At 41.7% G+C, this 27046-nt stretch overlaps 1 protein-coding gene across 1 annotated transcript in view; it reads right to left on the bottom strand.

Moving 5' to 3' along the window:
• RNF220 (ring finger protein 220) overlaps positions 1 to 27046 on the bottom strand; it is a 334291-nt gene that overhangs the window by 17066 nt on the left and 290179 nt on the right. Inside the window, exons 9-13 of the mRNA XM_063139823.1 lie at positions 26376 to 26477; positions 21023 to 21119; positions 20133 to 20219; positions 16962 to 17017; positions 14580 to 14658 (exon numbers count right to left, since the gene is read on the bottom strand). Coding sequence (XP_062995893.1) covers positions 14580 to 14658; positions 16962 to 17017; positions 20133 to 20219; positions 21023 to 21119; positions 26376 to 26477 — 421 coding nt within the window. The remainder of the gene's footprint in view (positions 1 to 14579; positions 14659 to 16961; positions 17018 to 20132; positions 20220 to 21022; positions 21120 to 26375; positions 26478 to 27046) is intronic.

Below are 27046 nucleotides of genomic sequence, written 5' to 3' on the forward strand. Positions count from 1 at the left end.
GGAAGTCAGTCTTCTCCACTCGTATTAATAGAGAGGAGAAGACTGGCTTTCCCCCTCCTAATACACCAAGAATAAAAGGCCACTGAAATGGAAAGGAAGCAACCTTATAAAAATAAATACATAGAAGTTTTAATCTATGTAACTCTTGCTCCATACCAGAAGGTGGGCTTGATTCAAATAAGAAATGCCCAGCACTAGGGCAGGAACACCTGGAGGGGCTCTGCTACTCCCACACATTTTCAGTTCTAGCATCCTAGAAAGGACTGGGGCCACAGCAACCCCTCTCAACAAGAGCCATCTATGACCACACTGTATATAGTGCTGAGATTTTTACCCTACTCTGTGCCTGCTTACCCTACCCTGTGCCTGTTTGCATTCTCTTCCCCTCCTTATTGTTTTACTATGATTTTATTAGATTGTAAGCCTATGCGGCAGGGTCTTGCTATTTACTGTTTTACTCTGTACAGCACCATGTACATTGATAGTGCTATATAAATAAATAATAATAATAATAATAATAATAATAATAATAATAATAATAAGATATTCTCAATGGGAAAATTCTCCTCCCCCAGAATGATTTCAAAATCAATCTCCTACTTTGTTTATTTCAACAGAATACAAATTTCCTTTCTCTTCATAAACAGTCAGACTGTACATAACATTCCATAAATTTTACAACCCTCCTGTTTATATGTACCTTGTAAAACACATTTAGATCTGATTATATGCATCACCAATAAAATTTCATGGGCTATTTCTAATACCTGATCTCCTAGACTTACTCTTCTTTTCCCATTTATTTATTTTGGTGTTCACGAGTCTGAAAATTCAGACAAATTCAGGGTTTCTCATGATTAACCCACTAGCTCTTGTTCTTCCTCAATGCCACCTTTACTCACTAAGGTAAAGGATTGGTTCTTGGAACTTTTTGTTCAAGGGAGCAGACCCCCCACCCAAAACAAAAGTTTAGTTCACAGTAAAATTCAGAAAATGAAAATGCAACACTTTTGGGCAAAGGTGCATAATGGAATATCATTTTCAGAATAAAAGGGGCATAATCCATTGAGATAAAATTAAATGAACATGTAATGCAACACAAAAGAACAACACAAAACTATAGTAGTAGTAGTAGCAGTAGTAGTAACAGAAGAAAAAGAAGAAGAGGAGGAGGAGGGGTATAATAAATAAAAGTACAGAGATACACTATTAAGTGCCACTACATCCATTTTCATCTAGTTGTGAACCCCGCTTGCCAGGTTCACAAGACACGAAAACCCCCAAGCAGGAGATACATATTCAAAATGGCAGCCACCCACATCCCACCCACACCACATTCTCATTGTTGGTTAAATAACTCACGGTGGACTGTCATGTCATGCAAACAGTCCTATCATCTGATAAAAACTACAGGCTTGTGGAGAGCTTCCAGTCGCTAGGGAGTCAATCTTCACTCTCCAAAGCTCCCTAACTTCTTCCATAAGCCCAACATTTACCCCAATGCATCAACTGCCTAGAAATAACTGCGGAGTACCAGCTCTCCTTCCCTCTGTGCCACTTGTTACTTGCATCCATTTTCAAATATTTCTGCTGCAGAGATCACATGTACTCAGCATTAATAGCATAGTATCCTGTTACTGGGAAATTGTGCTTCCTTCCCCAGTTAGAGGATCATTGCTATTTGGAGTACTGCTTGAAAGGTGCTTTTGCATCATGATAACTATAGTGCTAAAGGCATAACAGGTTATGAGACCACTCTCCTTTCTCCCACAGAAAATTAGCTTGTTTTACAGTCCCAGAAGCCAGCTATTTTCATGATACCATACATTTCACGGACCCATTTATTTTTTTGGCATACCACATCAAATACATTGGTGTGTATATACATGGGGCCAATTACACAAATTCAGCATTTACTAAGAAAATAATGAGAAAGAATGAACTATGTAAAAAGGACAGTGAAAAACAAAACTGAAATAAAATGTGGTAACAGTGCTGGCCTCAATGCAGCCTTAAGAAGCACAATATGCTCAGCTACTGGAGATTAAAGCATGAAAAAGCTTGCATTAACAGGGGCTGGCAGCAGCAGGATATGCAAAATGAGGCTTTGATCTTACAGTCCTCCTTCCATTGGCAGGCAGGCAGTATGGCCAAAGTTGAAGTTGGCAGGCAGTGTGGCCAAAGTTGAAATTGTTTGGTCACAAGATGAATAATGCTCAAATGTCACACTAGCTGATCCCTACCAGCCAAAACTGGTTACAATGATCTTCCATGTCTGCACAACTCTAACTGGTTAATTCTCACAATGCAGAGGGAATAACGTTGCACTTCAGGCAGCAACAATGCAAGGCACATACAACTCAGATGGATCAAATGAGCAACCTGTGCCACTTACTGAAACATCACCACCCAATCTGACCAGTAGAAATTCCTCTATGCTTCCAAAGCTAGCTAGCTAACTGTTAATGTCATCCTGGGAGGGGGGCTTAAAGGTCATCTAACTACTTCCCCGAAGATAATGCTTTCTTAGCTTTGTGGAAGATCAGCTCTGCCCAACATCAGAGAATAGTATGTGACAAACATACTATTGAACCGTGAACCGCTCAGAGAACTTTGGCTATTGGGTGGTATAAAAATGTAATAAATAAATAGAACGAGACTTGGGACTGAAAACAGTTTTTGGTATCAGATGCTAGTGGCAGCCTGACTAGCCCTAGAAAGGGAGTAGGTTTTTCTGTGGCTACCCAGAAACTTGGGCAAGAAATATCAGAAACTATGCTATTTAATAAGTACAGAATAAGGAACATTCCCCAGTCTGACTGCATAAACTGGCATATATTACCCAAAATCCACAGAGCTCTGGTGATATAGAATTGAGGTGAAATGACAAAATGCCCCCATTATTTGCTCCTAATGTGGGACCTGGCTTTCCTGCTCCAGACACAGAAATCTCTTCCACTGTGTATCTTTTGTAGACTAGCCTCCTTGAAAAAGGCTGACTTGGAATCCTGTGAAGGAATGCTGCCTCTATTGAGGAACTGGCAAGGATTCCAATATATTGTTTTCTATGAAGAGCATCCTCCCATATTGATTAATGTACGTTTTTGTAGCAAAATACATTAAGAACGCTGTTCACCTGGAATTACAGTGGATGCCTTATTCTGGCAACATGCCCTAGCTCCTGGTTGCCAAGTTATAAATAACGCAACGTTCCGTAGCCTAATTTCCATGTTCTCAGCTGAAAATTTGGAAGATGTTACATGCAAGGGTGCGCGTCTGCAAAGCAGAGGCCCTCTGTGTCGCTAGTGCCTCTATTTTATACTTGCTTGCACAACTTGTTAATGCAACCAGCTGCTTGCCAAGTTTGGGGTTATCTGTTGACTAATTTAATCTTCTTGCAAAGCAAAAGTGTTGCGTTACTCTAGCCACAGAGGAATTATTTTTCTTACACTTGCATGCTCTATTACAGTGGCACGGAAGAAAAGCTTACTGCCACAAGAAGGCATTCTAAGCTGCATTTAGCTAGGACCTGGTAAAGATTCCCCAAAGAATTTCCCTACAGAAGAATTCATTATGCTGCTTTCACGCCCTATCCCTCTGCTGACATGGAGCCCAAGAATGTTTCTGCAGAAGCAGAGAGCAAGTTCAAGAGTTGGCATTCGGCCTTTTCTGCCTCCGGGACTCACATCCCTGGCCCGATCAAACCGCAGACAGATGGTACCAACCATCAAGGAAAACAGTAAGAAGCCTCCGAGTCAGCATGATTAGAGGCATCTGTGGGGTTGTGGAGATCGGCTAGCCAGTGGGAAATATTTTTATTTATTTATTTTAGAAGGAGTGCAGAGAAAGACTGAGCCTGTACTGAAATTCTAAATGCATAATTTGAGCAATTATGCACCTACACGATAGCTGGGAAACAGCTAATGCCAAACCTGGCAAGTAGCTGGTGAAAAGAGCCTATCTGCATCTGGGGGACGTGAAATGTGCATGGTTCACTGGAATGCTCTACTCATCCCTTTCTGAGAAGAAGTAGGAGAGATGTGCACTGCATTACTGGAAATCGTCCACAGAATTAAATGTAAGTAAAAGGCTCACCAAATCAAAGGGCACTGATATAGTAGGGGGGAGGGTAGCTTTGCTGGAGACCATCATTCAAAACAATGAACTGTTACATGAACTTCTGCAGCTGAGTGCTACAGAACAGAGGAGCACTTGGTCTCTAAAATAGTCAACCTAAAGCAGGGGTGTGGAACCTCTTTCAGCCTCTGGGCTGAATTCAATTTTGGAGAAAAAAGGGGAAAAACTTGCAAAATCCGAGAAAACCCCAAATGATTAGCAATAGGGGAAAATGGGGTGGGGCTAGGTGGAGGGGCGTGGCTATCTGGGGAACCCCAGAGGGCCAGAATGGGACCCAGGTAGGCCAGTTTTGGCCCATGAGCTTGAGGTTAAAAAACCCTGACCTAAAGAAAAGGAAAAGCTCACAAAATAACACAGGAATGGGGGAGTGAGGATGATGACTTATGCTGCCCACCAGCACTGAAATCAAGGGCACTGCCATATCTGAAGCACAAGCTGGTGTGGTTTCCAAGTGGGCTTCTTTCAAACAAACCTCAGTTAACATTAATCAGAGACTGGGAGCATCTGCTCTCGTTTCAACTAATTGCAGTTTGTTGTTTCATCCAAACCAGGACAAACTGTGGCTGGCTGAAATTGTGGTTTGTCGAAAAAGCCAAGATCACACTATGAACCTGGCTTATTGACTAAACTACAGTTTAAACCAACTAGGGATTGTCCTAGTTGAGAAAAAAAATGACAAACCGCAGTTAGCTGAAAGCAGAAGTGGATGGTCCTGATCTCCCCGTGGCCATGCTGGATGAAGAGAAGGGAAGGTGTGTGTACAGGCTCATGCACACAAACTATGGTTTAGCATTATGTTTGCACCAGGTGAGAAGAGTAGCAAGAAAAGAAAAGCACAAGTGATTCATGCATGACTCTGGACTCTTTTATATAGTGTTCAGTGAGTGTGGAGAATTACCCCCGTGAAGTAGCCTCCAGTGTGGCTAATAGAGACTAGCCTAAGATTTAAAATTCAGCACATCCTCTTATGTTGCTGTCATTATTTATTTATTTATTTATTTATTTATTTATATAGCACCATCAATGTACATGGTGCTGTACAGAGTAAAACAATAAAATATATACCACTCACAATTCATATATAGAAGCTCCTATTTCTAGGCATTGTATACACTTCATGGGAACAATACTTGCCCCAAAGAGCAAGCATAATGTCTGAAACATTTCACATTTAAATGAAGAATGTGTCACTGGGTGTTGTTTAGAGGAATGACCAATTTTAAGGTCAGGTTTTGCTCTTGTGTGGGCACAGCTCAGGTTCCCAAGGTGCAATTCAGATCTTTGGCGGAAACTAGCTCTATTTTTTAAGCTCTGGTTTCCTTCACCTGTGGGCTAACACCAGTATTTCACAGAGAATCATCATCCATCTAACTGAAATACTCTCTAACGGCCCATCAGCCTTGCCTTCTCTTTGAAATAGCCCAGCTGAGCACTGCACAGACTGTGATTTTTCCCCCTTCTAAGATGTCTTACTCACTCCATAAGCTCAAGATTGACAGTCGAATTTCACACTGTGATAGCCCCCCATCGATTTTTCACTTGCAAGGAGCAACTCTACAAATTAAAGTTAACAGTATTGCTGAAACTTTGAAATAACTGAGAAAAGGCATAGAAAGATACCTGAACGACAGCTTCCTTACAAGGAGTTCAGTGTATTTGGGAAAGAGGAGGATCCAAGAGCATAGGGACTTTCCAGACAATTAAAAACATTTGAAAGGGGATTCCTTTGAATGAATAACTCCAAAAAGACTGCAAAATGTCCGGGTATTGCTGTTGGGGAGAAGGACTGGTAGGCAGTCTTTAAAGTGGGCTCCATGAACATGCTTGCCCTTGAGTGGTGCAACTGAGGACTGTTTGGAATATGGGGAGGGAGAATGCTGCTTAACACTATCAACTGTTTAATTACAAATAAGCCTTTAGTATCTGTGGAAGATGCATTTGGGGACATTATGAAATCATAATTATTTTTAAGAAATTAAGTCAATAATATGAGTCTGTATGAGTAGAGATGCTGGCAAAACACATAGCTCTAGGGTTCAGACATGAGTTTTGGATGGTTTAATGACCCTCAAAAGAAGAGATAAGCATTAAGGCCCCCAAATACTTCTCCAGCTTGCATTAAAATCTAAGCTGATGATCCAATTTACCCCCAATCCCTCATCCCCTTCCCTTTAAATGCTGCTCACTGGTTGGGCCTAGCGGCAACAGTGGTGTTCCAGTTGCAGGAAGAGGAAAGGGCAGAGGTTGCTTCCCTTCCCCCTCTCCAGCACTACAAAGCAGAGCACCAGGACAGAAAGCCCTAGTGGAGTTGGGAAATGTAGTTTTCCCAAGGGTCACTGCAGCTTTTTGTCCTGCTGTGTATTCCCAAGAGCAACTGATATTGCAGGGAGCCACCAGGTCCTGGTACACTAGGCACCAGAAAGTAGAGTGGGGAGCAAGACCTCCTTCTCCTTAAGGCAGAAGCACTGCTGCTGGTTCAGCCAGAAAGCATGGTTTAAAGAAGAAGGCAGAAGAAATTGGGCTTTTGGTTGGAAATAAGTTAAGTTACTTTTTTTGGGGGGGGGGGGAGAAGTATCTCAGTCTACTTCTCAAGCAAAGTCAACATGAGCAATGGGTGGCTTGCCCACCACTCCCAGGTAGACTTTGTCAGTCCAATTTCTCTATGTTAATGTCTAAATAGATATGCTGGGGCCTTGCCAGGGAAATATTATCACCTTATAATCACCTGTTTCTCAATCTGCCCAAGGGTCTGGAGAGCAAGTGCTCCTGAACTAGTTGGATCTACTGTTCATGTGTCAAGAAATAATTTGGCAAAGTTACTAACCTCTCTATACTGCCCTACTCCTCAGGAGCACTGTATTATATCACAGTATTCAGGTTGGGGCATAAAAAAGTTAGTTGGACTTGGTATATGAGGAGACTCTAAGGACAGCGGTACAGAAACTAGCAACCATCAAGAACTGAAAGTTGTGAAGATCTCTCCAATATTTGTGCTCATTTTTAAACCATGAAAAGAAATAGGAGCAAAAGCTTTGAGCCAGGCAATCGTGAAAATATTTTTTCTTAAATAGTAAATAATTGCCTGCGTTTACAGGAAGCCAAATCATGTACCAGGTTTCAGTATGCATAGATGCAGTCTAGTGCAATATGCTCAAAACTTCCTTACAGCAAAAGAATGTGCAGATTTGTGAATTACTTACTGTTGTCTTAGCTAGGAGTGAACAGTTAATGACCCTGGCTGAGGCTTACATTTTGCAAACAGAGTCACATACTCAAGAGGGCAACTGAGACTTTCAGATGTAAACAGCCATGCTTGTACTGATATTAAATATTTATTTTTGGCATGTGTCTGCTTTTTCTGTATTTTAGTCTATTAATCCCAAAGCATTTATTAGGAAGTACTTGCATTTATGCAAGTGATGAATAATTTTATATTCAACTGTTTTCTGCCTCCACAATTAAGTGCAAAGAAATCTGACTTTACACTTTGGAGATTTATCAGCAACGAAGTTCTTCAGAAGATCTGTTACATGTATGGTTCCTTAAAACACATTTTGTAGCCTTTGCAATGTTACAGTGGCTTTGTCTGCTTAAATAATGACCAACCTTACGAGATAAGCACACTCTCTCTCACACCATCCCACACATCTGTATTTGATATAAAAGCCAAAGTCATACTGATATCAAACAATTAAATATACAAATTTGAGTAATGTATATAAACCCTATTCAGGCATTAAATAAAACATGTTGTTAAAATACTTGAGGAGGAGTAGTCCATGAGTCCTGCCATCCTCTGCTGTCGTTCTCCTCGCACTGTCTGAAGCAGGGAGACTCCTCTATTTGTGGGGGCTTTCCATGCGATCCGGAGCATTGACTATCCAGCATTCTGGATCACTCGCAGAGCTCCCGTGGACAGAAGGAGCTCTCTGCTTCAGACGTCAACCACCATGTGTTCAGTGTGACTAAAGCAACAAAGGAGAGGGGCTGGGCTGGAACATCCCCCCTCCTTGTGAGTTTAAACACTACACTTTATCAAACACCTAAGAAGGATATAATTTATTCTGTCCGTTATATCTGGACATTCTCCAAATATGGAATTTTGTTAAAACCTAGCAAAAGGGCCATAGCACTAGTAAACATAGGAGACATAGGCTGGAGGTAGTGTATGAAGCAGGCAATGGGAAAGGGTTCGAGTCAAAGACCTTTCGGCCCTGAGGGTCAAATCCTGTTTTGCCAGCATACCTGTACGCCACACAACCAAACTGGGGTTGGGGGAGATACACACAAACAGACACACACATGCACTGGGTGGTGATGGCGGCAGCCCGGATTACTGCTTTCATTCCACCATTAATGCCACTAAAGCAGCGATCCGTGCTGCTTCTGGGTTGCTGCAAAAAGGAGAACACTGCTGCAACCATCTCCCTTCCACAACAACCCGATCCCTGCTTCAGCGCTGCCATTAACGATGCTAAAGAAGCGATCCAGGCTGCCCAGAGGCAGCCCAGATCACTGCTTTAGTGATCTAGCCACAAGCAACTGATGGGAAGTGCCACCACGGGGGCAGTTGCAGGAGGTCTGGCAGGCCACCAGAAATTACTTGGAGTGGGGCTGCATGTGGCCTGTGGGTTGCACTTTTTGCAGCCTACGTTTAAGTCATCGGATAGTTCAAAAAGAGGCCAGGGACCCCCCCCCCCACATCTATGTTTTCCACAACTGGAATCAACTGTGCCTCCTTTAGTTTCTGCACCTCCAGCAGATATACACATAATCAATCATCTGTTTCACAAGCTAATGTGCCCACATAGCTGCTTCCCTGCTAGGAACAATTTCTCCATCATTTAAATGGAGGGAGCTGATAAGGGTGTGGGCTGGTTCCCTCTAGTGAAAGAATGGGGACCACTGTGTGTCCAGAACCCTATGTGCATCTAAGCAGATAGGCAACTGAACTGAAGTGACCACCTGCAAACATTAGAAGATGTTTCCATATTCATAAAGGGAAGAAATGGCATTTGATTTTTAAATAAAGTTACATGAAGCAAAAATTTTGTTTAAGAAGCCAAATTCTAGAGTACAAGTTCTAGATTGCACAACCTCGCAGATTATCACAATATGGCCATCCTTAACCTTTGCAAAGGACTTGAGAAAACAGAAGTTTTGTGTGTGTGCGTGTCTGTGTGCGCACATGTGCATACATACACAGAAACCTCACTCCTCTAAAACCCCTCTTCTAAACCAAACAAGCATCTTGCCCAATCAACCATGAGGAGCATGAAGAGTTATATAAAGAAGATAATTATAAAGGGATTTAATGCTTGGCGAGCTCAAATTGCCAGGGCTTATGACAAAGGTGGCGCACACGCTTGCTTAACTGGCCCAGTGCCCTGGCTTTGCTCTTATGTAAGCACCACAGCCGGAGTCGCATCCCAAATGAGATTTGTTTTATGGAAAAGAAGAGCGTGCTTCTTTGCTCCTGGGAATGGCAGCCCGAGTCCCACCTCCCTCTAGTTTTGCTCCATTCCTGATTAATGATCTTGTCTGCCTGATTTATGACCCACCCTGACAGATTAGAGTTTCCCCTTCAACCGCCCCCCTTTCCCCCACAACCTCAGAAGGCACAGCCACACTCCGCTGGAAATATTAGAGAATTATTAAATAAACATTCATACGTCATGTCTCTTCCTATCCTGAGCTCATCCTAGTCAACACTCGGCAGCCCTGGCCTGTTTGCTTTTCATGCTGACAACAAACAGCTGGAGTGATTCATGGAGAGGCTGGCTACAATGTTTCATGTCATATATCATGCTAGCAGGGCTCCCTGCCCCAACAGAGATAAACTGATCAAGCACAACGGGCTGGAATGAATTTATGACAACACAAAATTGAGGAAAACAAATGGGAGGTGACCCAGTGGGGCACTAACCCAGACTCTTTCCTTGGCCTGCAATCTAGTTTGGTGGCAGAAAGCAAAATTGAACATTGGCACTGTGAATTAAGAGGCTGGCTTCTTAACCCTGGAAAAGCCTTGATTTGAAGATGGCACCAGGCTGTGTGGCTTTCAGGAGAGAAAGTGAGGAGTTGTAGCTTTTGCAGCATGCACACAGGTGGACTAGTCTAGCTGAGCATCACTGCTAAGATTCAGAGGCCAGCAAGGCAGAAAGGAAAGCACCCAAAGTGAGAGAACGGGTTGAAGGAGCTAAGCACATATTAATGAGAGAAGGAAAACATTGCATGAAGTCCTAAAGTAATTTAAAAGCTTCCATACAAAAGAAGGGGAATTGTTTCCAGGCAGGAATAGTTTTTGATGGCAGAGCAAGATACAAAAACAGCTCTTGACCGGGTCAATTTTCAGGAAATGGAGCCCCAGGCAGTTCCAGAAAGACCTGCTCCTGGTCCATCCCTCTCCAACCATATATTGGTAGAGACACAGCTCAGTGGGAGAGCACATACTTTGTATGTAAAAGTCCCAGGCTCAATCCTTGACATCTCTAGATCGGGCTGGCAATGTCTTCTATCTGAAACCCTGGAAGGCTGCTCCAAGTAAGTGTAGACAATACTGAACTGGATTGATGGATGGCCTGACTTAGTTGGCTGTTTCCTGGTACCCAAACTTTGTTTTTGGCTTCCTAGCTCAACCTTGAAGTCAACAAAGCTAACTGACTAGACTTGCTTAACTCATTACTTGCTGGATTTCCTGATCCTTAAATAAATCTTGGCTGATTCGATTCACTGGGTTCTTTAAACCCTGCCATTCCCTAGCGTGGCCCTGTAGGCCTCTTGGTTGCTCATTCAGGTGTCTGTAAGTGTTAATTGCTCTGGTGGACTTCACTGTCTATAGAGAGCTAGGTCCAGCAAGGGTATAGTAGAATCTCTGTAACTGTAGGAGAAGCACAGAGAACTAAGAGATGCGAAAAGGAGAAAAAAAGGGACTGGACACTATATAGGTGGATTAGATATAGTAAAGGTTAAAAAAAACAGGTAACACAAAGATATTAAAATTGGGTTCTTTGTTGTACATAGATCAGGGGTAAAGGTGGGTTCTGAATTTTGAAAGGCTGATGGCCATTGTTTTAAGTTTAGTGAATCCTGCAGCAGATCCTTCCTAGCCCTATTGTTCTATGACTTCTGAATACATATTCAAGCATTAAAGTGGATGTATCTGTTCCAACATCAGCAGAAAGTCATAACAAAAGCTGAAATATTAGCATTTCAACCATCACTCCTCAACATACTGTTTTGCTGCAGTAACCACAACCACTAGATTTAAGCAATATTCTTCTTTTCAAAATTTACCTAAAAATATATTAAGAGGAAGGAAGAAAGCCTTGTATTTGACCTGTTTTATCACAATGGCCCAGTTCAGTTGTAAAGACAAACCACGGTTTACTGTTTGGACTGCATTGAGCCAATGGCAGCCTATCATATGAACTTCGAACACAAATTGGGAGAGATGGGCTGAATGAAAAACTGATTTGACATAAGACAGACATGAGATTATACATAGGAGGAACAACTAGCAAGTACATCTCTCTCTAACAGAGGAAAGTTGCTCGGCGTGCAAGAGATTAAGCTACAAGAAGCCTGAAGCACACATTTCATTAACTTTCAACCCAAGTACATTAGCTGTGTGCCAAAACAAGGACAGTTTACTGTATTGTATTAGCTAATTAAAAAGATACTCTCCATGCCTAGACTTTGTTTTGGGAAGGGAAGAGAAAATGAATGTCATTCTTATAAAAGTAGGATCAATAAAGAGAATCACTGCTAACTCCATTAACCATTGTTCTAAATGGACAGCCCAGCTGACACAGGTGATAAACCATGTGCTTCTAAACACATTTTAAAATGCTAATCAGACGTTACATGAAGCTTAACACACTAATCAATAAAGCCCAGATTTAAAAGCAAAAATTAAAGTTATGAACAGAAGGAAGTGATCCCACAGAGAGCTTGCCACAAGCACCACCCAAAACAAGAAAAATGAAACCAATTTAGTTCCAGATTAAGAACCAGGAACTGGAGATGAATCAATTTAGCTAGCTGGGCTGGGTCGCCATATATCATGGCTTGGCAGTGCAGGTGGAAGCAGCTACACTGTAGGAATAAAAAGAACACCTTCTTTTCGTCAGGCCCCAAGGCCTGAGCCCAGTTATCAATTAACTTAACAAAGCCCACCCCTTCACACACAGCATTCCAGGTCCTTAACCGTCAGGACACAAACTATTTATCATGCACAAATCCCTGGGGAGCAAAGGCAGGACAGCTGGAACCTTTGTTTCTAAATACTCAGTTTTCTGCTCTCCGTGGAAATGAAGAGCCTTTAACTAAAAGACAGCCCACCCTTTTCCACAAGGGATTTCTTCTTATGAACTAAGAAAGAAATGCTGTCAAGTGCAAGAAATGGCAATTGGCTTTTACCTTCTTTCAAAAGGTAATGGGGGTTGAGTACCGAAGTGTAATTTTTGATTTTTGAAGTCAGGGTTTTTTGAATGCTCCATGATCGGTCAGGACATGTCACAAAGAAGGAGCAGAGCAATATTTCACAACACAGAATCATTGTATGCACCACTTGGAAAGAGTTTGGGGTCCTCCAAGAAGCACTGAATAAAGCTTTTTAATAATCTGATCAAGAAGATGATGTCAATTCATCATTTAGACAAGTGTTTTGGAAAATGTCAAATCTTTTCAGTTTTGGAGGCTAGGGTTTGGGTGGGGGTGACAACTACTGGAGAGGCACTAACTAATGCAATTGACAAGAGACTGCTGGATAAGACTGAATTCTCCATTCGCCTACATGTAAGGCAGTATCAGTAGCTTGCTGAGCAATGGATAAAAAATGGCAAGGAGCATTTGTGTTCCTGCAAAGCAAGGGTGGGCAAATTCAGGAGGTGTGGGATCCACACCCTGCTGGTGGGCTGTATTCCTGCCACTCTTGGCACCCTGCAGAATACCACAGTGTGCCAGAAGCAAAAAATATAAAAAAACCCATTGCTTTGCCACCAATTTTCAGCAGCAAACCACTACAGAATACTACAGTGGCCAAATTCAGCCACTGCCAAAAATTGGTGATACTTTGTCCATTTTTAAAATTATTTTTTTTGCAATTACTTTTGATTTTAGTGGTGTGGTGACAGACTCTACTGGGGAGGGGGCAGCAGGTGCATCATACAGTTCATTGACTGAATGTTGCCCACTCTTGCTGCAAAGGAACCCAATATATGTTACCACAACTAGAGTACATTCATGCCTAGTTACACTGTGATATCCTCCTCTCACCCCCTCTTTTGACTTCTGTCTCCAACATCATGAGCATCATATAAACCTACATTTGAACTCCTAGGTAGAGAAATGTAAGAGGCTGAGGCAGCCAAACTATTTCCTGATGCATTGCATCTGGCTAGCATTAATCAGTAAGAGCAGAATTTAGAGAGAGTTCACATGACTGAGAATTCCACTCAACCCCCAAGCAGCTTGTTCTAGAGGACAACTACCCTGTCAATGAAAGCGTTGAGCCTGTCCACACAAATCTCTGGCTACCAATCCTGTATAAGTTGTGGGACATCACCAGCATGGTGCGACCCTCCAAGACACTTAGTTTAACATTTTCATTACTTTTTCCCCATTTTTTGAGAGAGGAAATGTATATAGGAATTGCTCAGAACACCACTTGTGCTGGTTCCCAGGCCTCAGGTGCTTATTCCCAGGCCTCAGGTGATGCCAGCCCACAACCCCCACTGCAGAGAAAGGGGAGTTGGTGGGAGAGCAACTGACCTGCAGCTCAGTCAGCACACTCCTCCATTGCCTTCCCCACACAGGAAAGGTTAAGAGTGAAGCTGGCGCCTCAGTGGGCTTCATTCCACTGGGCTTTCCCTAACTGGGGAAAGCCTAGGCACAGCAAACTAGCTGGAGGCTTGATGACTACCCACAAGGAGCAATCTACACTAACCACAAGGAGCATTCAAGAAATGACCTAGAAAATCACTGCACATAGCACTGCCTGGCTGTAAGGAGACAATGCAGCATCATGCATGACTGGGGACTCCACTTCTCTGCCAGTTTGCCCCTGCATTTTGTTGGAGCAAAGTGAAGATCCTGTCCCAGGCGATATCATCCCCAATGGATATGAAGGTTAAAATGATCTAATTCTCTTGCAGAGGGAGGGCATAACAAATAAGCTGCCTGAAAAATAACATATCCCAGGGGAAGGAACAGGGCAGCATTTTGATACAAGAGAGAATTTAACCGAAGCAGGAGATTTGCCATCATCCTTCTAAAACCACAGAAACTACACTGGTGCTATAGAAATGAAACCTAAAACCATTCTTCCACTTTTAGAGCCAACATACCAAAATGATTCCCCCACCCAACTGACAGTGAATTCTTCCTTGCAGTCTTTCTTTCCTTCCCAACAAAGACAGAAGTGCCCGAGTTTTACTCACTTCTCTATGTCGCTATTCTTGCAGGTCTTTTGCATAGGCTCCTGCTTACTGCTCTCCCCATTACTCGTTGATGGCATTTCTGTGAAGGGAAAGAAGAGCCCAGGTTAGTTAAGAGGAATATTTATTCAGATAAAAGTCAGAGAAACCAAATGACAAGTAAACTGCTCCAGCGTTGGTTCCCAAGAAGAAACTCTAAAGAATGTGCAAGTCCCCCACCTTGCTAAAGTATCCAAGTCTCAGGCATTGCTGAAGATGCATTAATGACTGGCCCAGTATGGCAGATCTCCCACAAAGCTGTTATGGAAATAATAGGGCCATGGATTATTCAAGAGTAAATAATGAGTTTGGGATACCAAATTCTGGAGAATTGCCTCATCCCTATCTGTGCAGTAGGGATCGGGCACCCAAGAACTTAAACGCCCAGAATTACTAGCCATTTTCAAACTGGACAGCCACAATGGATCCATTTTGATTTCTAGATATATGATGACTCCCACCCATAATTCCTGTGAAACATTCAGCAAATGGTTTGTATGTGCAAATTGCTCCTTGACAATGCTCTGAATTGCATTTAGGATTCTAGAAGGTTTCTATTCATGCGGCTGTTGGGAGAAAAGTACATGTTTACAAGCCAGATATTTTTATCCATTTTTGAGAATCACAGTCACACCATGTCTATAGTCAGAATAGGTCCAGAACTTTCCCAGAAACCTTCCTAAAATAATCAGGGTCAAAACATAGGGAAAGAGCACTACAGGGCAGCTAGCGCCATCACATCTCAGGAGCTCAACAGTAATTAAACTCTACGTGCACAGAACCTGTCTCAATTCTTAGGCCAACTGCCTTACTGATGATATTTTACTCTACCACCATGGAGAAAGGCAATGAAGCTGTTATCAAACACACAAAAGCAACAAGAAAATGATTGCCAAACTTATTTAAGTTGCCCCTCTACTCGAAATGCGGAATACTTTCTCCCATCAACTATCCTGCCTGATTTGGACTGTTGCTGAAACTCAAACACATTAAGGGAGCTTTCAATATTACTTTCTACCACCAGCCAATCTTTTTCTTAAGCTGTATTCAAACATCACTTCAGAATGGTTATACACACACAAATGGAGAGCCAGTATCAGAGACAGACATTTGGAGCGTTGAAACTCCAATCAACAGGCCCCTGGAGGGGCATTCTCTTAAACTACCCTACTTCACAGGGCTGTTGTGAGAATCTATTACCATAAACCCCTTGGTTTATGCAGTCAAATAGACAATAATGCCCCCTCCCCCAATGGTAACCTACTCTTCAGATCATCATCTGAGCTTTAATTTAAAAAACTAAAATACAAAAACCAAGCATCTAAAAATGCAGAATAATCAGAAGCACCAGAAGTACAATACTGCCAGATTAAAGCAGTGCATTAAGAAGGTCAAAACTAGAAGGTCTGGGTGAATAAAACTTAGGTGGTCTTCATCTAGTGCTCAAGTTACAATCAGACTCCAAGCAAGGTGAACCTCCTTGGAAGGCCATTCCAAAGTTGAAGCACCACAACTGAAGAGGCTCTAAAATGGGTAACCACCCACCACACCACTGAAGGCATGGGGACTTGAAGACTGGCCTCTAGGAAATAACCAAGAAGGTTCGTGTAGGAATATGAATAAATATGTTGACACTGGCACACATCTCAAGGCAGAGGTCTCAAGATGCATATCTGTAGAAGCTAATATCAGATGCAGAGTAATCTCAAATAGAATTCTGGAAACAAGTGTTTCCCCCAAATCATCATCCAAGACAAGAAGAATGAGGTAAGGTATAGCAGGCTAACCACAGGACTAGAAGCTAGAACATTATAACGTAAGTTATTATTATTATTATTATTTATTTATTTATATAGCACCATCAATGTACATGTTTAACTTTAGTTATGCTATACACTGTTCTAGGGACATTTAATAGAAGAGCAGGATATAAATAAAACATCATCACCGCCGCCACCTCCTCCTCCTGGGTGACACCATGGTTTTAGCTTAGTTTCATTTTCTCTATTGGAAAGTAGAAGCAGTACTTGTATTCATCTCCACAAGCAAAATTAAGCATGGATTCTCCAATTAAAAACAAAAAGGGCAGTATCCAATGCTAGTCCTACTTACACTAGGCCCATTCACTTCAAAAGATGTATTCTATGTGGAAGTACCATTGCATACTACACAAAAATGTGAAGGCACTGTTTTTTCAGGGCTTCAAATCCCTGGCACTATGTAAATAGGAGAACAAAATCCTCTCATATACGCAACATTAGAACTGCTCCCTGAAATACCCACTTCTGTCTCCAAGCACCTATCTGGCCAACACACAGACTTGCCGCATATATCTCTGACACTCACCATCACTTGCCCACTTAGAGAATTCTGGTGTTATTCGGGTGCTAGGCGTGCCACCACTGGAAAATGAAAAGAAATAGCAGTGAAAAATAGGTCACTGGAAAAATCCTACAGCATGCATTCCCCCCAACTATTACTAGGATGTATCATTTATATAGTCTTTAAAATTTGTCAAATGCTTTACCCTTTGTGTTTAGCCCCAGAGCAACTATTCCATTTCATAGATGGGAAACAGAGTACAACTTCTGTAAAGTATACAATGAATCCATGGCAAAAGTGGAACTTGAAATCTAATTTACCAGAGCTAGGTGCTACTGTATATCTACACACTGGCTCCCATGTCTCAACATAGTTTAGTTCCTGGTACAGTCTTAAGAAGCTATGAACAGCTCCCAACTACACAGACATTAGGGAATATCATGATTTGTGTAGATACAAAGCTATATACTAAATTCCACTCCTATTATGTCCCTTGAGCTACAACTCCTAACATAATTTAACAGTAGAATCCAATGGGGATTTCTGGAACTACCAAGTCTGGAAGCTCCTGGGCAACATCAGGTTAGATCTTACAGTGCCCAACTCCCTTCCTTTGAATATCAAATATTAGTAGCTATCAATTCAAATTACTGAAGAAAGCAATAGTTTGAGGCAGGTATGTATTTCTACAGTGTGAAACCTGATTTCAGGCCACTGCTTGCAACGAGCTAAGCGTAGGAAAACTTCATTTCCCTGCTCTATCAATGTCTTCAACCTTGACCTCAAAGGCTCACTCAGCCTAAGAGACTGGGGCAATGCAAGTGCTGTTTCCACACAGGGCAGAGGGCTTGAAAAACCAATCCATTTCTTAGCCTCCTGTTAGCACACATTCAGTTATTTGCTTGAAGTGCTTTCTAGAGTCTTCTATACAGAGGCCTGTACAGAACTCTAGTCGACAGCTTACAGCAGCGCGGAATACAAAAACAGGTGCTGCAAGAGCCATGGCTCATTAAGGGTGTCCATCCCCAGAAACTTATGGAGCCTACTGGAATCTTGAATGCTTGGGGGGTAGGCTGGCTGGGTTTTCTGGGGTGTCTAATCACTGGAACATGCAATTGCCCTGGGCCCTTGAAAGAACTGCTCCCTGGTACCATCTTACCCAGTGGATAAAGGCATCCCTATAATTTAAAGAAGAGATCTGGGTGTTGAAGTTACAGGAAAGAGGTATCATACCAGTAGTAAAATGCTTGGGATAAATCCAGCTGAAAGGGGAAGGGCCATAGCTCAACGATAGAGTACATGTTTTGCATGCATAAGGCCCCAGGTTCAATCACCAGTAACTCTAGATAGGACTTGCAAAGGCTCCTGTTTGAAACCCAGGAAAGACGCTGCCAGTCAGCGCAGATCATACTGTGCTAGATGGACCAATGCTCTGACCCAGTAGAAAGGCAGCTTCCTATGTTCCTATGAGAACAGGTTAGAGTCAATTTAAAGAACTATTCTGTGGCACTGATGGCAGCAAAAGGTATATTTCTCTGCTACCACTGCATTGGTAGAGTGCCATTCTGTGGGGCTATTCTGAGTGGATTTACTGCAACCATGCCCCCCAGTTAATGATGAAGAATTCTCAGCAGCCTGCTATGATACCTTTGTGAAGTGGGTACCATTTACATAGGAGGACCCTTTGTGGAAATGTTTGATACTTCTGCTTGTCTGATTTTGTCGGATGCTTAAGTTATTGTTACCAAGGAAATGAACAGAATCCTTGGAGAACTGCATCCTAAGAAAAGAGAAGCCTTGAGAAAATTAACCCGGTGTTCTAGATTTGTATCAATTGGAACTCAAGCCAGACTACTTTAGTAACCATGGTGGATGAACTTTGACAAGAGTTTGATAAAAGATGGGTGCCCCTATTAGACCTTTTGTTTGGTGGTTCCACTGTTCTTTGGTGATCCAGAAGGTACTTTGGGGCAATTGCTGCTCTGTTCATTGCATTTGTTTTTTCTTTGTTTTCCTTTATATCAGGAACATCAGTCAGTTCCTGGAATGAGTGCCTAAATTCCATCAAGGACTGTATGAAAGTTAACAAATTTGAAACTGAGGTCTAACCAAGACAAAGTTGTTTAGGGTTTGCAGTCCTGGAATTATAGAACTGGAGGCACTACTTGTTCTGGACAGAATATAACCCCCCTCATTTATATAGCCACTGCTAGCAAGCTAAAACTTTCTTTTGCCAATTTTAGCAGATCACATTAGGGTGTTTTAAGCTGTGTTTTTCTTGTTCTGTATAATGGTTATTCAGCTCATACAACATAGATTGATTTATTAGAGATAAAGAACTCTACATTACTGTATTCTTGTTTCACAGACCACCAATTAGCAATCTCACACAGAATGTGGAAATGTATTACTGCTAAAAAAAACACCCTTAACATTTGCTTTTATCTCAGAAAGGTGTATTTCCAGATCTCATGACTGTAGAGCTGACTGAAAGTATGAAAATTATATCTGATAAAGGGACAGAAATCAAAAGGAACTCTATATGGAGCTTCTGATATTCAGGAAGCTAAGCCTCTGCATTCATCACACTACATAATCTATATAAAGTTAAGGACATTTAAATTCTGTTCAGATCAATGTGATAAGCCCTTGAACTGGGCCCTTGTCCTAATGACTTCAATGGGATACACGCGTGTTCCCAGACCTTTTCCATTGCTTAGCTACATGTAGAATACTTCTTGCACCCTGCCCTGTTCAGTCAAAAATTCTTAATCCAGGACTTGCCAAAAATTCCAGATTTCACAAAGCCTAGATTTTTGCAACTGTAATAAATAGGAAAATGAAGTAGGAAAATGAAATTTATTGGAGATTCATATTTATAATGGGAAAAATATTTTTCCCATGCACAAGTTGTCATGTACAGAGTCCAGTGTCAGTACTGATGAGAATTTCCCTTGGAAGAGGCTGCAGAAGCAAAAACTACCACCTCTAGCAGAAATGTAGCCAAGGTTAGTGGGGTGGGACATTTAGTAGTTACTGTCTTATAGATGGATAGCCATCTTCCTGGCATCCTCCTGCTTCCCAAGGTGTCTCTGCCCTGGAATTATACCTTAAGACTGATCTGAAAAGGCATCTGTCTCAAAAAATGTCCTCGCCACTCTCCCAGCATGATAGTACTTTTAAAAGCCCACTTACTTTAAAACTGCACCTCGGAGTGCCTCTCTCTCTTTGGCTTCACCAGGTTCTTCCCCAGTACATGGAATGATATCTGCCTCTGTATATCTAAGCATGGAGGGTTAAGGAGAGCACATCCTGATAACAAGCTTTAGAAAAGTGGTCTCTTCATCAGTGTTTATCCCAAGCCCCCAAGGCAGAGCAGCCATGATACCCTTTGAGGTATGACATAAAGAGCCAATGAAATGTACAACAGCAGAAAGTACTTTTCTATCCTCTTGAGGTACTGAAGGCTACATTTCAAAGGCTACTTGAAATGCCAAGATGAACGTGTGAAAAACAAAGCTGTTTGATAAGAACATGCTCACTTGAAACCAGCATGAGTGGAAATTGCCTCCTTTCAGAAAGGAGCAGCATGCGAATGCTGCTGGGGAGTTATTGGAGAGTGGGATGAATCATTAACTGAACCACTTTAAAATAGGGTTGGGCAGACTTTAGGCTTGCAGGATCTACTTTTGTTTTCCCGAGTTCCACCAAGTGCAAAAGACACACATAGAATTAAAGAATTCTGAGGTAGGAATTAGTTTTCAGTACCAGAACTGAACAGAGCTCTGAGTCCTTCCACAGAAAAATCCGTTCCTGGTTACCCCCAAGCTTTCTTCATTTCAGCATATAATTAAGGGCAGGAGGTGAGTAATTGTGTTGCTGCTATTGTAAAACAAGAGGGAGTCAGAAATGCTTGCTGGACTTCTGAAAATCACCTAGAGATCTACTAGTTGTACAGTACAGGCAACCTGTGGGACCCTCTCCTAACAGAATGAACGCATGCATTGGGGGAGCAGGAAGGGTCTGAGCAGCCCAGTGAAGCCACAGCTACTTGGTGGGAGATCAGCATCTCTAGAAAGTGATACTGTGGTTTTCCGTACTCCAGCGTGTCGTCGCCATCCACATCAAGGTCAGCATCACTATCTGGATTCTCCTTGCCGCTGCACATGACAAATCCAGACCCTGGAAGAAAAGAAAATGTGTGGAACACAGGTCACTCCAAACAGAGGATGAGGAAGTGGTGGCCTGGGAGAAACAGAAACATAAAGTTGAGGGTGGCAGAAAGAGGGCAGGGGACAGTGATAGCTATCGCATCTGCACAGGTTTGCTGCAATCACTTTCCTCCAGGCTCATTTTAACAAGGGTTTGATCTAGAATAGTTCCCTGGTTTGTCCGTATGTAATATAATGATAGAAATTGTTAAGAACTTCCTAAGCTTGAAGAGAGAACAGATGCTGTTCTATATTTTTGATTTATGAAAAAGAAGGTTTTATAGAACTTCTATTGCTCTCCTCGGTTTCAGACTACCTGTGAAAGGGGGATGGGACACAAAGAGAATTTCGAGGAATGACAAGCCTGGCAGACACCAACTGAACTGGGAGGAGCACTGCACAGCAGCACAAAAAGTGTACTGAAGGCAAAAGCTAGCAGGCCTGTGATGTGGTTGAGCTACTGTGGCAAGCAAGAGATGGTAAATGCACAGAAATCCAGTAAAAAAATAGGACATGAAAAACATACCCTAAGCTACTGCAATGCATAAGAATTCCCTATACTTGAAATGCAGATATGGGCAAGTGCAGATCAAGGTTTGATACATACTTGATGGACCACATAGTAAACTGCCATTTAAAGCAAAATGTGTGTGTGTGTGTGTGTGTGTGTGTATACAGGAAGGAAACAGGTTCCAGACATTACTACAGATTCTGTCATAAACTTTCATAATTGTTTAAATTTGAATTGCTTGTCGACTCCCTCCACCCCGGCACCAGATTAGACCACAGATAGATTTTAATGAGCAGAGAGCAAGGGGGACCAAGGTGCAGTATGCTAGAGGTGTTTTAAAGAAAGGAATACGGTTAATACCAAGATGGCACCAGCAAACACCCAGTCACCAAATTACAAAATCCCAGAGGCAGCTAATCTGATGTGGTGAATTTCTTAATATATAATGGGGGGGGGGGGATTTTGAAAAGAAATTTTCTTTGCACTTCACTTTTCTATCAGAATTGATGCAAAAATAAGAAACAAACAGCTTTTAAGCAATCTGATTTCGAAAGCCATATGCCAAGTGAAGCCATCAGTTCAGATTCTGAGTAGCAAGAGGTTCTTTTGTCCTTAAAGTTAAACTCCAGAGTCTACTTTTCTCAACTGCATTTTCCACATGTACTCAAAGACTAAACAGTGAAACCTGAGCAGCTGATATTGTCACCAGACCAACTTGATATGCGGAACGTTAGTGCTGTACCTTTTAGACACTTTAGAACAGCCTTCTTCAACATGTGTTCCCCGTAGATGTTGTGGCCTACAACTCCCACTATTCCAGACTACTGGCCAATTATAGCTAAAACAACAACTGGAGGTACCCAGGTTGAAGGCGGCTGCTGTAAAGCATGGCCGTTGTTTCATATCTACCAATCCTGAAAAGAAGCCACAAAGAGAAATGGGCAAGTCTAATGTGGGTTCTTAATGGAAGAATGGGAGGAGAGAAAGGCAAGATTTCAGTCAGACCTTTCTCAGTAAGCACTTTTTTTCTTTTTAAACTTTTGTTAGAAGACACTCTGGGATCTGCTAAGAATGTCAGATGAGTCAGAACATGCCATGTATCTTTCTCATGTTTTATTTTATATAGCTTTCCTAAGACCTCACATTAGCTACTGCCTAAATGGGAAGTTAGGAAACTAGTGACCTCCAGATGTTTTGTTCTACAACTGTCATAAGCCCCAGTCAGCATGTCCAATTATCAGGGATTCTGGGAGGTCATTTATTTATTTGATTTGTACCTCACTTTTTACCTAAAATGGTACTCCAGACAGTTTACAGACATCATTAAAATTGATTAAAATAAAACAATACATTAAAATACAATTAAAAACTAACAATCACAGAAAAAAGTTGTAGTCTGAAACATCTGGAGGGCACCAGTTTGCCTACCACTGGCCTAAAAAATATACAAAGCAATAACTTCATTCCAAGATTTAGCTGACAGATTCAATTTTACAAGAAACCACACATTTTCAAGTATTATTGGCTTAATATTTTTAGATCTTAGATTTTAGCAATTCAGGTTGAGATGTTTTTCAGTGCCCAATATTTTCCATTAGTATTCCGGTCTTCCTTGATGATTCCAATAATCATATGGTTCAAGAGATTGTTTGCCAATACACCTATCTGTATAAGATGATGCTAAAAACATTCTGAAGTCAAAAAAATATGTTGCATTAATCAGTGTGCATAAAATGTTCTAATCACATATTCTTTCCTACAGAATTTGGAATTCTGTGCATGCATGCATAAGAAATTTACTTACTACAACCATGCCTGTGATTATCTTACTTTCCTATATTCCAGTCTGTAACTGACTTTGCAGAGAAGGAAATGTTTGTAAAGGCCACCACTTGAGTAAGAAAAGCTTCTTATGCTTCCTCAGTAGAGCAGAGCAGGTGTTATGGGTGGCAGAGGTGGCCTAGATTTCTTAACATATGGAACAAAATAAGCTCATACACCTACGGGAAGACTTGACACATAAGCTATAACTATCCATCAGCTTTAAAAAGTCACGGATCTCTGCCCTAAGCTGTACTGAGACTTAGGGAGAAAAGGTTTTAATTCCTGAGCTGCCACCAGGTAATATTATAGTGGAAGCATCTAAAGAGTGACCCCCCACATGGCTGAAACTGCCCATAAAACAGACCCTGTGACCGGCATAAGCATGGGTTTAGAGACAGTTTCAACATGGTCAGAGCTTTCGCTGAATCTTCATGGCCTAACCCGTTCAAATTTCTTCACTGTGCAGAGCCAGTGAAAACACCTCAGCAGCTGTTTAAATATTTGAGGTTTAAACCGGTTGATATTAATTATTCATCCCAGGCTCATTCAAACCAGATTTCTGGATAAGAACTGTTATAAATGGATTAAATGGTGTTTTTTTCAAAAGCAAACCAGCCTGATAAGATCATACTTGTTCTGTGTGCGCACACATACGTATGAAATATAAGGGACTCAAAAACACAAAACAAAACCCCACTACTCTTTGGCATGAGCACAACTCCACCCTGGAGGAGGGGGGAGTGCACAAAATCCAAGACAGCGAACAATGTCCAACAAAAGAGTCTGAAGGTCAATCCATTATAATCCTGCCCACCAGGCGAATGGTTTGACTATACCCAAATTGTTGCTTGAGGCAACACATTTTGAAGTGATGGGGGAAGAGCACACTTCCGTCCTGAGTTAACACTACTAACTTTTAGAGCGAAAACCTGTCCTCCATGTTTTCTGCTTGCATATTCTTATTTTCTATTAATTGGGGTTGGATGGAGGATATACATATACTGTGTAAGTGCATGCAGGCTTATCTGCCAGGCCCTAACAATAGAGGCAAGAGGGGGTGATTATCTTGCAGGACTGCAGTGTTAGGGGATTTGAGCCTTGGGGAAAAAAATCAGGATTGGCCTGAGGAGGCTCTTCAATGGAGAAGAGGATGGGAAGAGAGAGAATATGAGGCTTCTGGCAAGGTTTGATGCATGAATAAGTCAGTCATCTCTCCTATTGTCTCCCTACCAATTCTTAATGTTGCCAACAAAATTACTGGCAGATTCCTAATCTCTCCTAGTTCTTGCTGCAAATTCTCTTATCCAGAAAGCAAGCGCAAAAAAACTTGCTTTCTGAGACTTTATTTGTTTTCAGATGCTAGAAAAGCTTATTAGAGCCCTAATCCTTGCCCCACTTAGAAAGTAACCATCCAGGCAGAGGAGGAAACAGCTGCTGTGGCAGGAGGAGGTGGAATTGTGGGTGCATGCATCAGTGCCCACCCCCATCCCTGCCTAGCTAGTTAGTTGCTTCTTCAGCTCCATCTTCAGCCATGAGGAATTCATCCTGATCATAGTCAAATTTCCCTCCTAGCAGCCGGAAAGTCATGAATTTTCAAGGTCAGGAGATTCAAGAAAAGTATATGAGAAAGGCAATGCAATTTGCTTTTGTGTTGGTTCAGAGAAAAAAGCTGGGCTCTGATTGGGAAGGAGCAACACTTGGTTTTTAAAAAGGTACTCTTGGGCTGAAAACTACCTGGAAATCATTTTAAAAGCCCTAATTCTCAAGCATAAGCACTGGTTATTTTATGGCAAGGATGGGCACGCAACATGCACACAGATGTGCTCTCAATTCACATATTTCAGAAAAGTATACTGGGATACAAAATAGATTCAGAAGCAGAATCTTGGCACAATCTGAGTCTCTGGAGGGCAATAGGAATCATGGTTTATTTCGTTCCAGATTTAGTTGCCCCTTCCCTATGCCACTCTCCCCTTCTTACCATGAAATACTTTAAATCTTGCCAAACTTTAAGTAAAAAAATCAGAAGGATGTCCATTTAGTCCAGCATCCAGTTTCCTTTAGTGGCCAACCAGATGCTTCCAGGAATTTTCTATCATGACATGGTGCTGTGGTGCTGCCCACCCCCAGAAAATGGTATTCATGCACATTACCTTTAAAGATGAAAGTTCCATTTAACCTATAGCTACTGATAGGCATATTCCCATAAATTCCCATAAAGTCTTATTCCCTTTTAAAGCCATCACCATATCTCCTAAACTTGATCAGAATAGAAGTCTCAATATTTATGCCCATTTAGATAACTACTACAGACTGGAAGATAAAAGAACACATATCATGAATGCAGCGTCAAAAAACTAATAACACTATATCTAAACAACTACTTATGTAAGAAAGAAAAGTAAGAAGCAACTCTGAAATTGATGACATCTCTTTTACATTATAGTGCATTATAATTATGCCATCGAAACTTTAACTACAGATAGATATAGATATAGATTTAAGAGTTATGCCTATTTGCCTTTCCTATGAAAAAAGCATTTTGCTAGCTCGTACCTCCAAGCTGCAAGTTTTTGGTTGTACACCACTCATCTTTGGCTATACCACCAACCCTACTGATGCTAAAACAACACCATTCTCTGACATTCTTAATCCAAGATGCCTCTTTAAAGGTCCAGACAAACAAGAGCGAGCATGCAGGTCAGACTCTGGGGCCATTAAGCCGAGAAAAAACAAAGTTACTGCTCTGTCTCTGATCCCCATTGCTCTTGTAGGCGGCTGCTCTGACAAGCAATTCCAGCACCAGTATTGAGTGGCACCTCTATAAACCCTGTGACAGTTCAGGAGACAAACTCTCTCATCAGTCAGAATGTACCTATCAAGATCACTTACCTTGAGAGCACAGTAGCCCTCCAGCGCTGTGTACACAGCTCTGCTCCGCCTGGCCTCGGAGCAGCTGGCCCCAGCGCCAAAATCGAGTTAATGCTGAACATTCTAGGAGTTCAGAACAAGAAACATTCCTTCTGAGATATGAGTGCAGAAGCTTTGCAAAACGCAAGGAGGCCTATTTCACATGTGTAACAGGCCAGCTTTGATCTGCACATATTAGGTAACTGTCCCCCTCTCCAACTCAAGTTTAAAATGGATTTAAAGAAAGCTTTTTTCTAATATCTATCTTCACAGTACTTCTGCATGAGTGCGCAAGATATACAGTATGACATGTGTTACTGCTTGGAAAAAGTTAATAGGGAACACTGACCCACTATCTAGTATACTGTTAGAATTAGAGGGGATGTAATGAAATTCATTTACAAGCTAAACAGAAGGGCACCAGTAGTCTGTCGTATTTGCTGACATGGAATATGAAGATGATCACCAGCACACTTGGGTTAAAAATGAATTAATCATCTTATTAATAAAGATGACTAGGGCATTCCACACTGGCTCTTGGGGCTTGTATAACCACCATATTTTTAAGAAAAGGAGAATTGCTCTTTTCTTGTTGTTGCTTAAAATATACAGATCTATTTTTTCAGTGAATTCAGTTTTTTATTTGGAATAGG

This window comes from Elgaria multicarinata, chromosome 1 (assembly GCF_023053635.1).
Source record: "Elgaria multicarinata webbii isolate HBS135686 ecotype San Diego chromosome 1, rElgMul1.1.pri, whole genome shotgun sequence".
Classification (NCBI taxonomy): domain Eukaryota; kingdom Metazoa; phylum Chordata; class Lepidosauria; order Squamata; family Anguidae; genus Elgaria; species Elgaria multicarinata.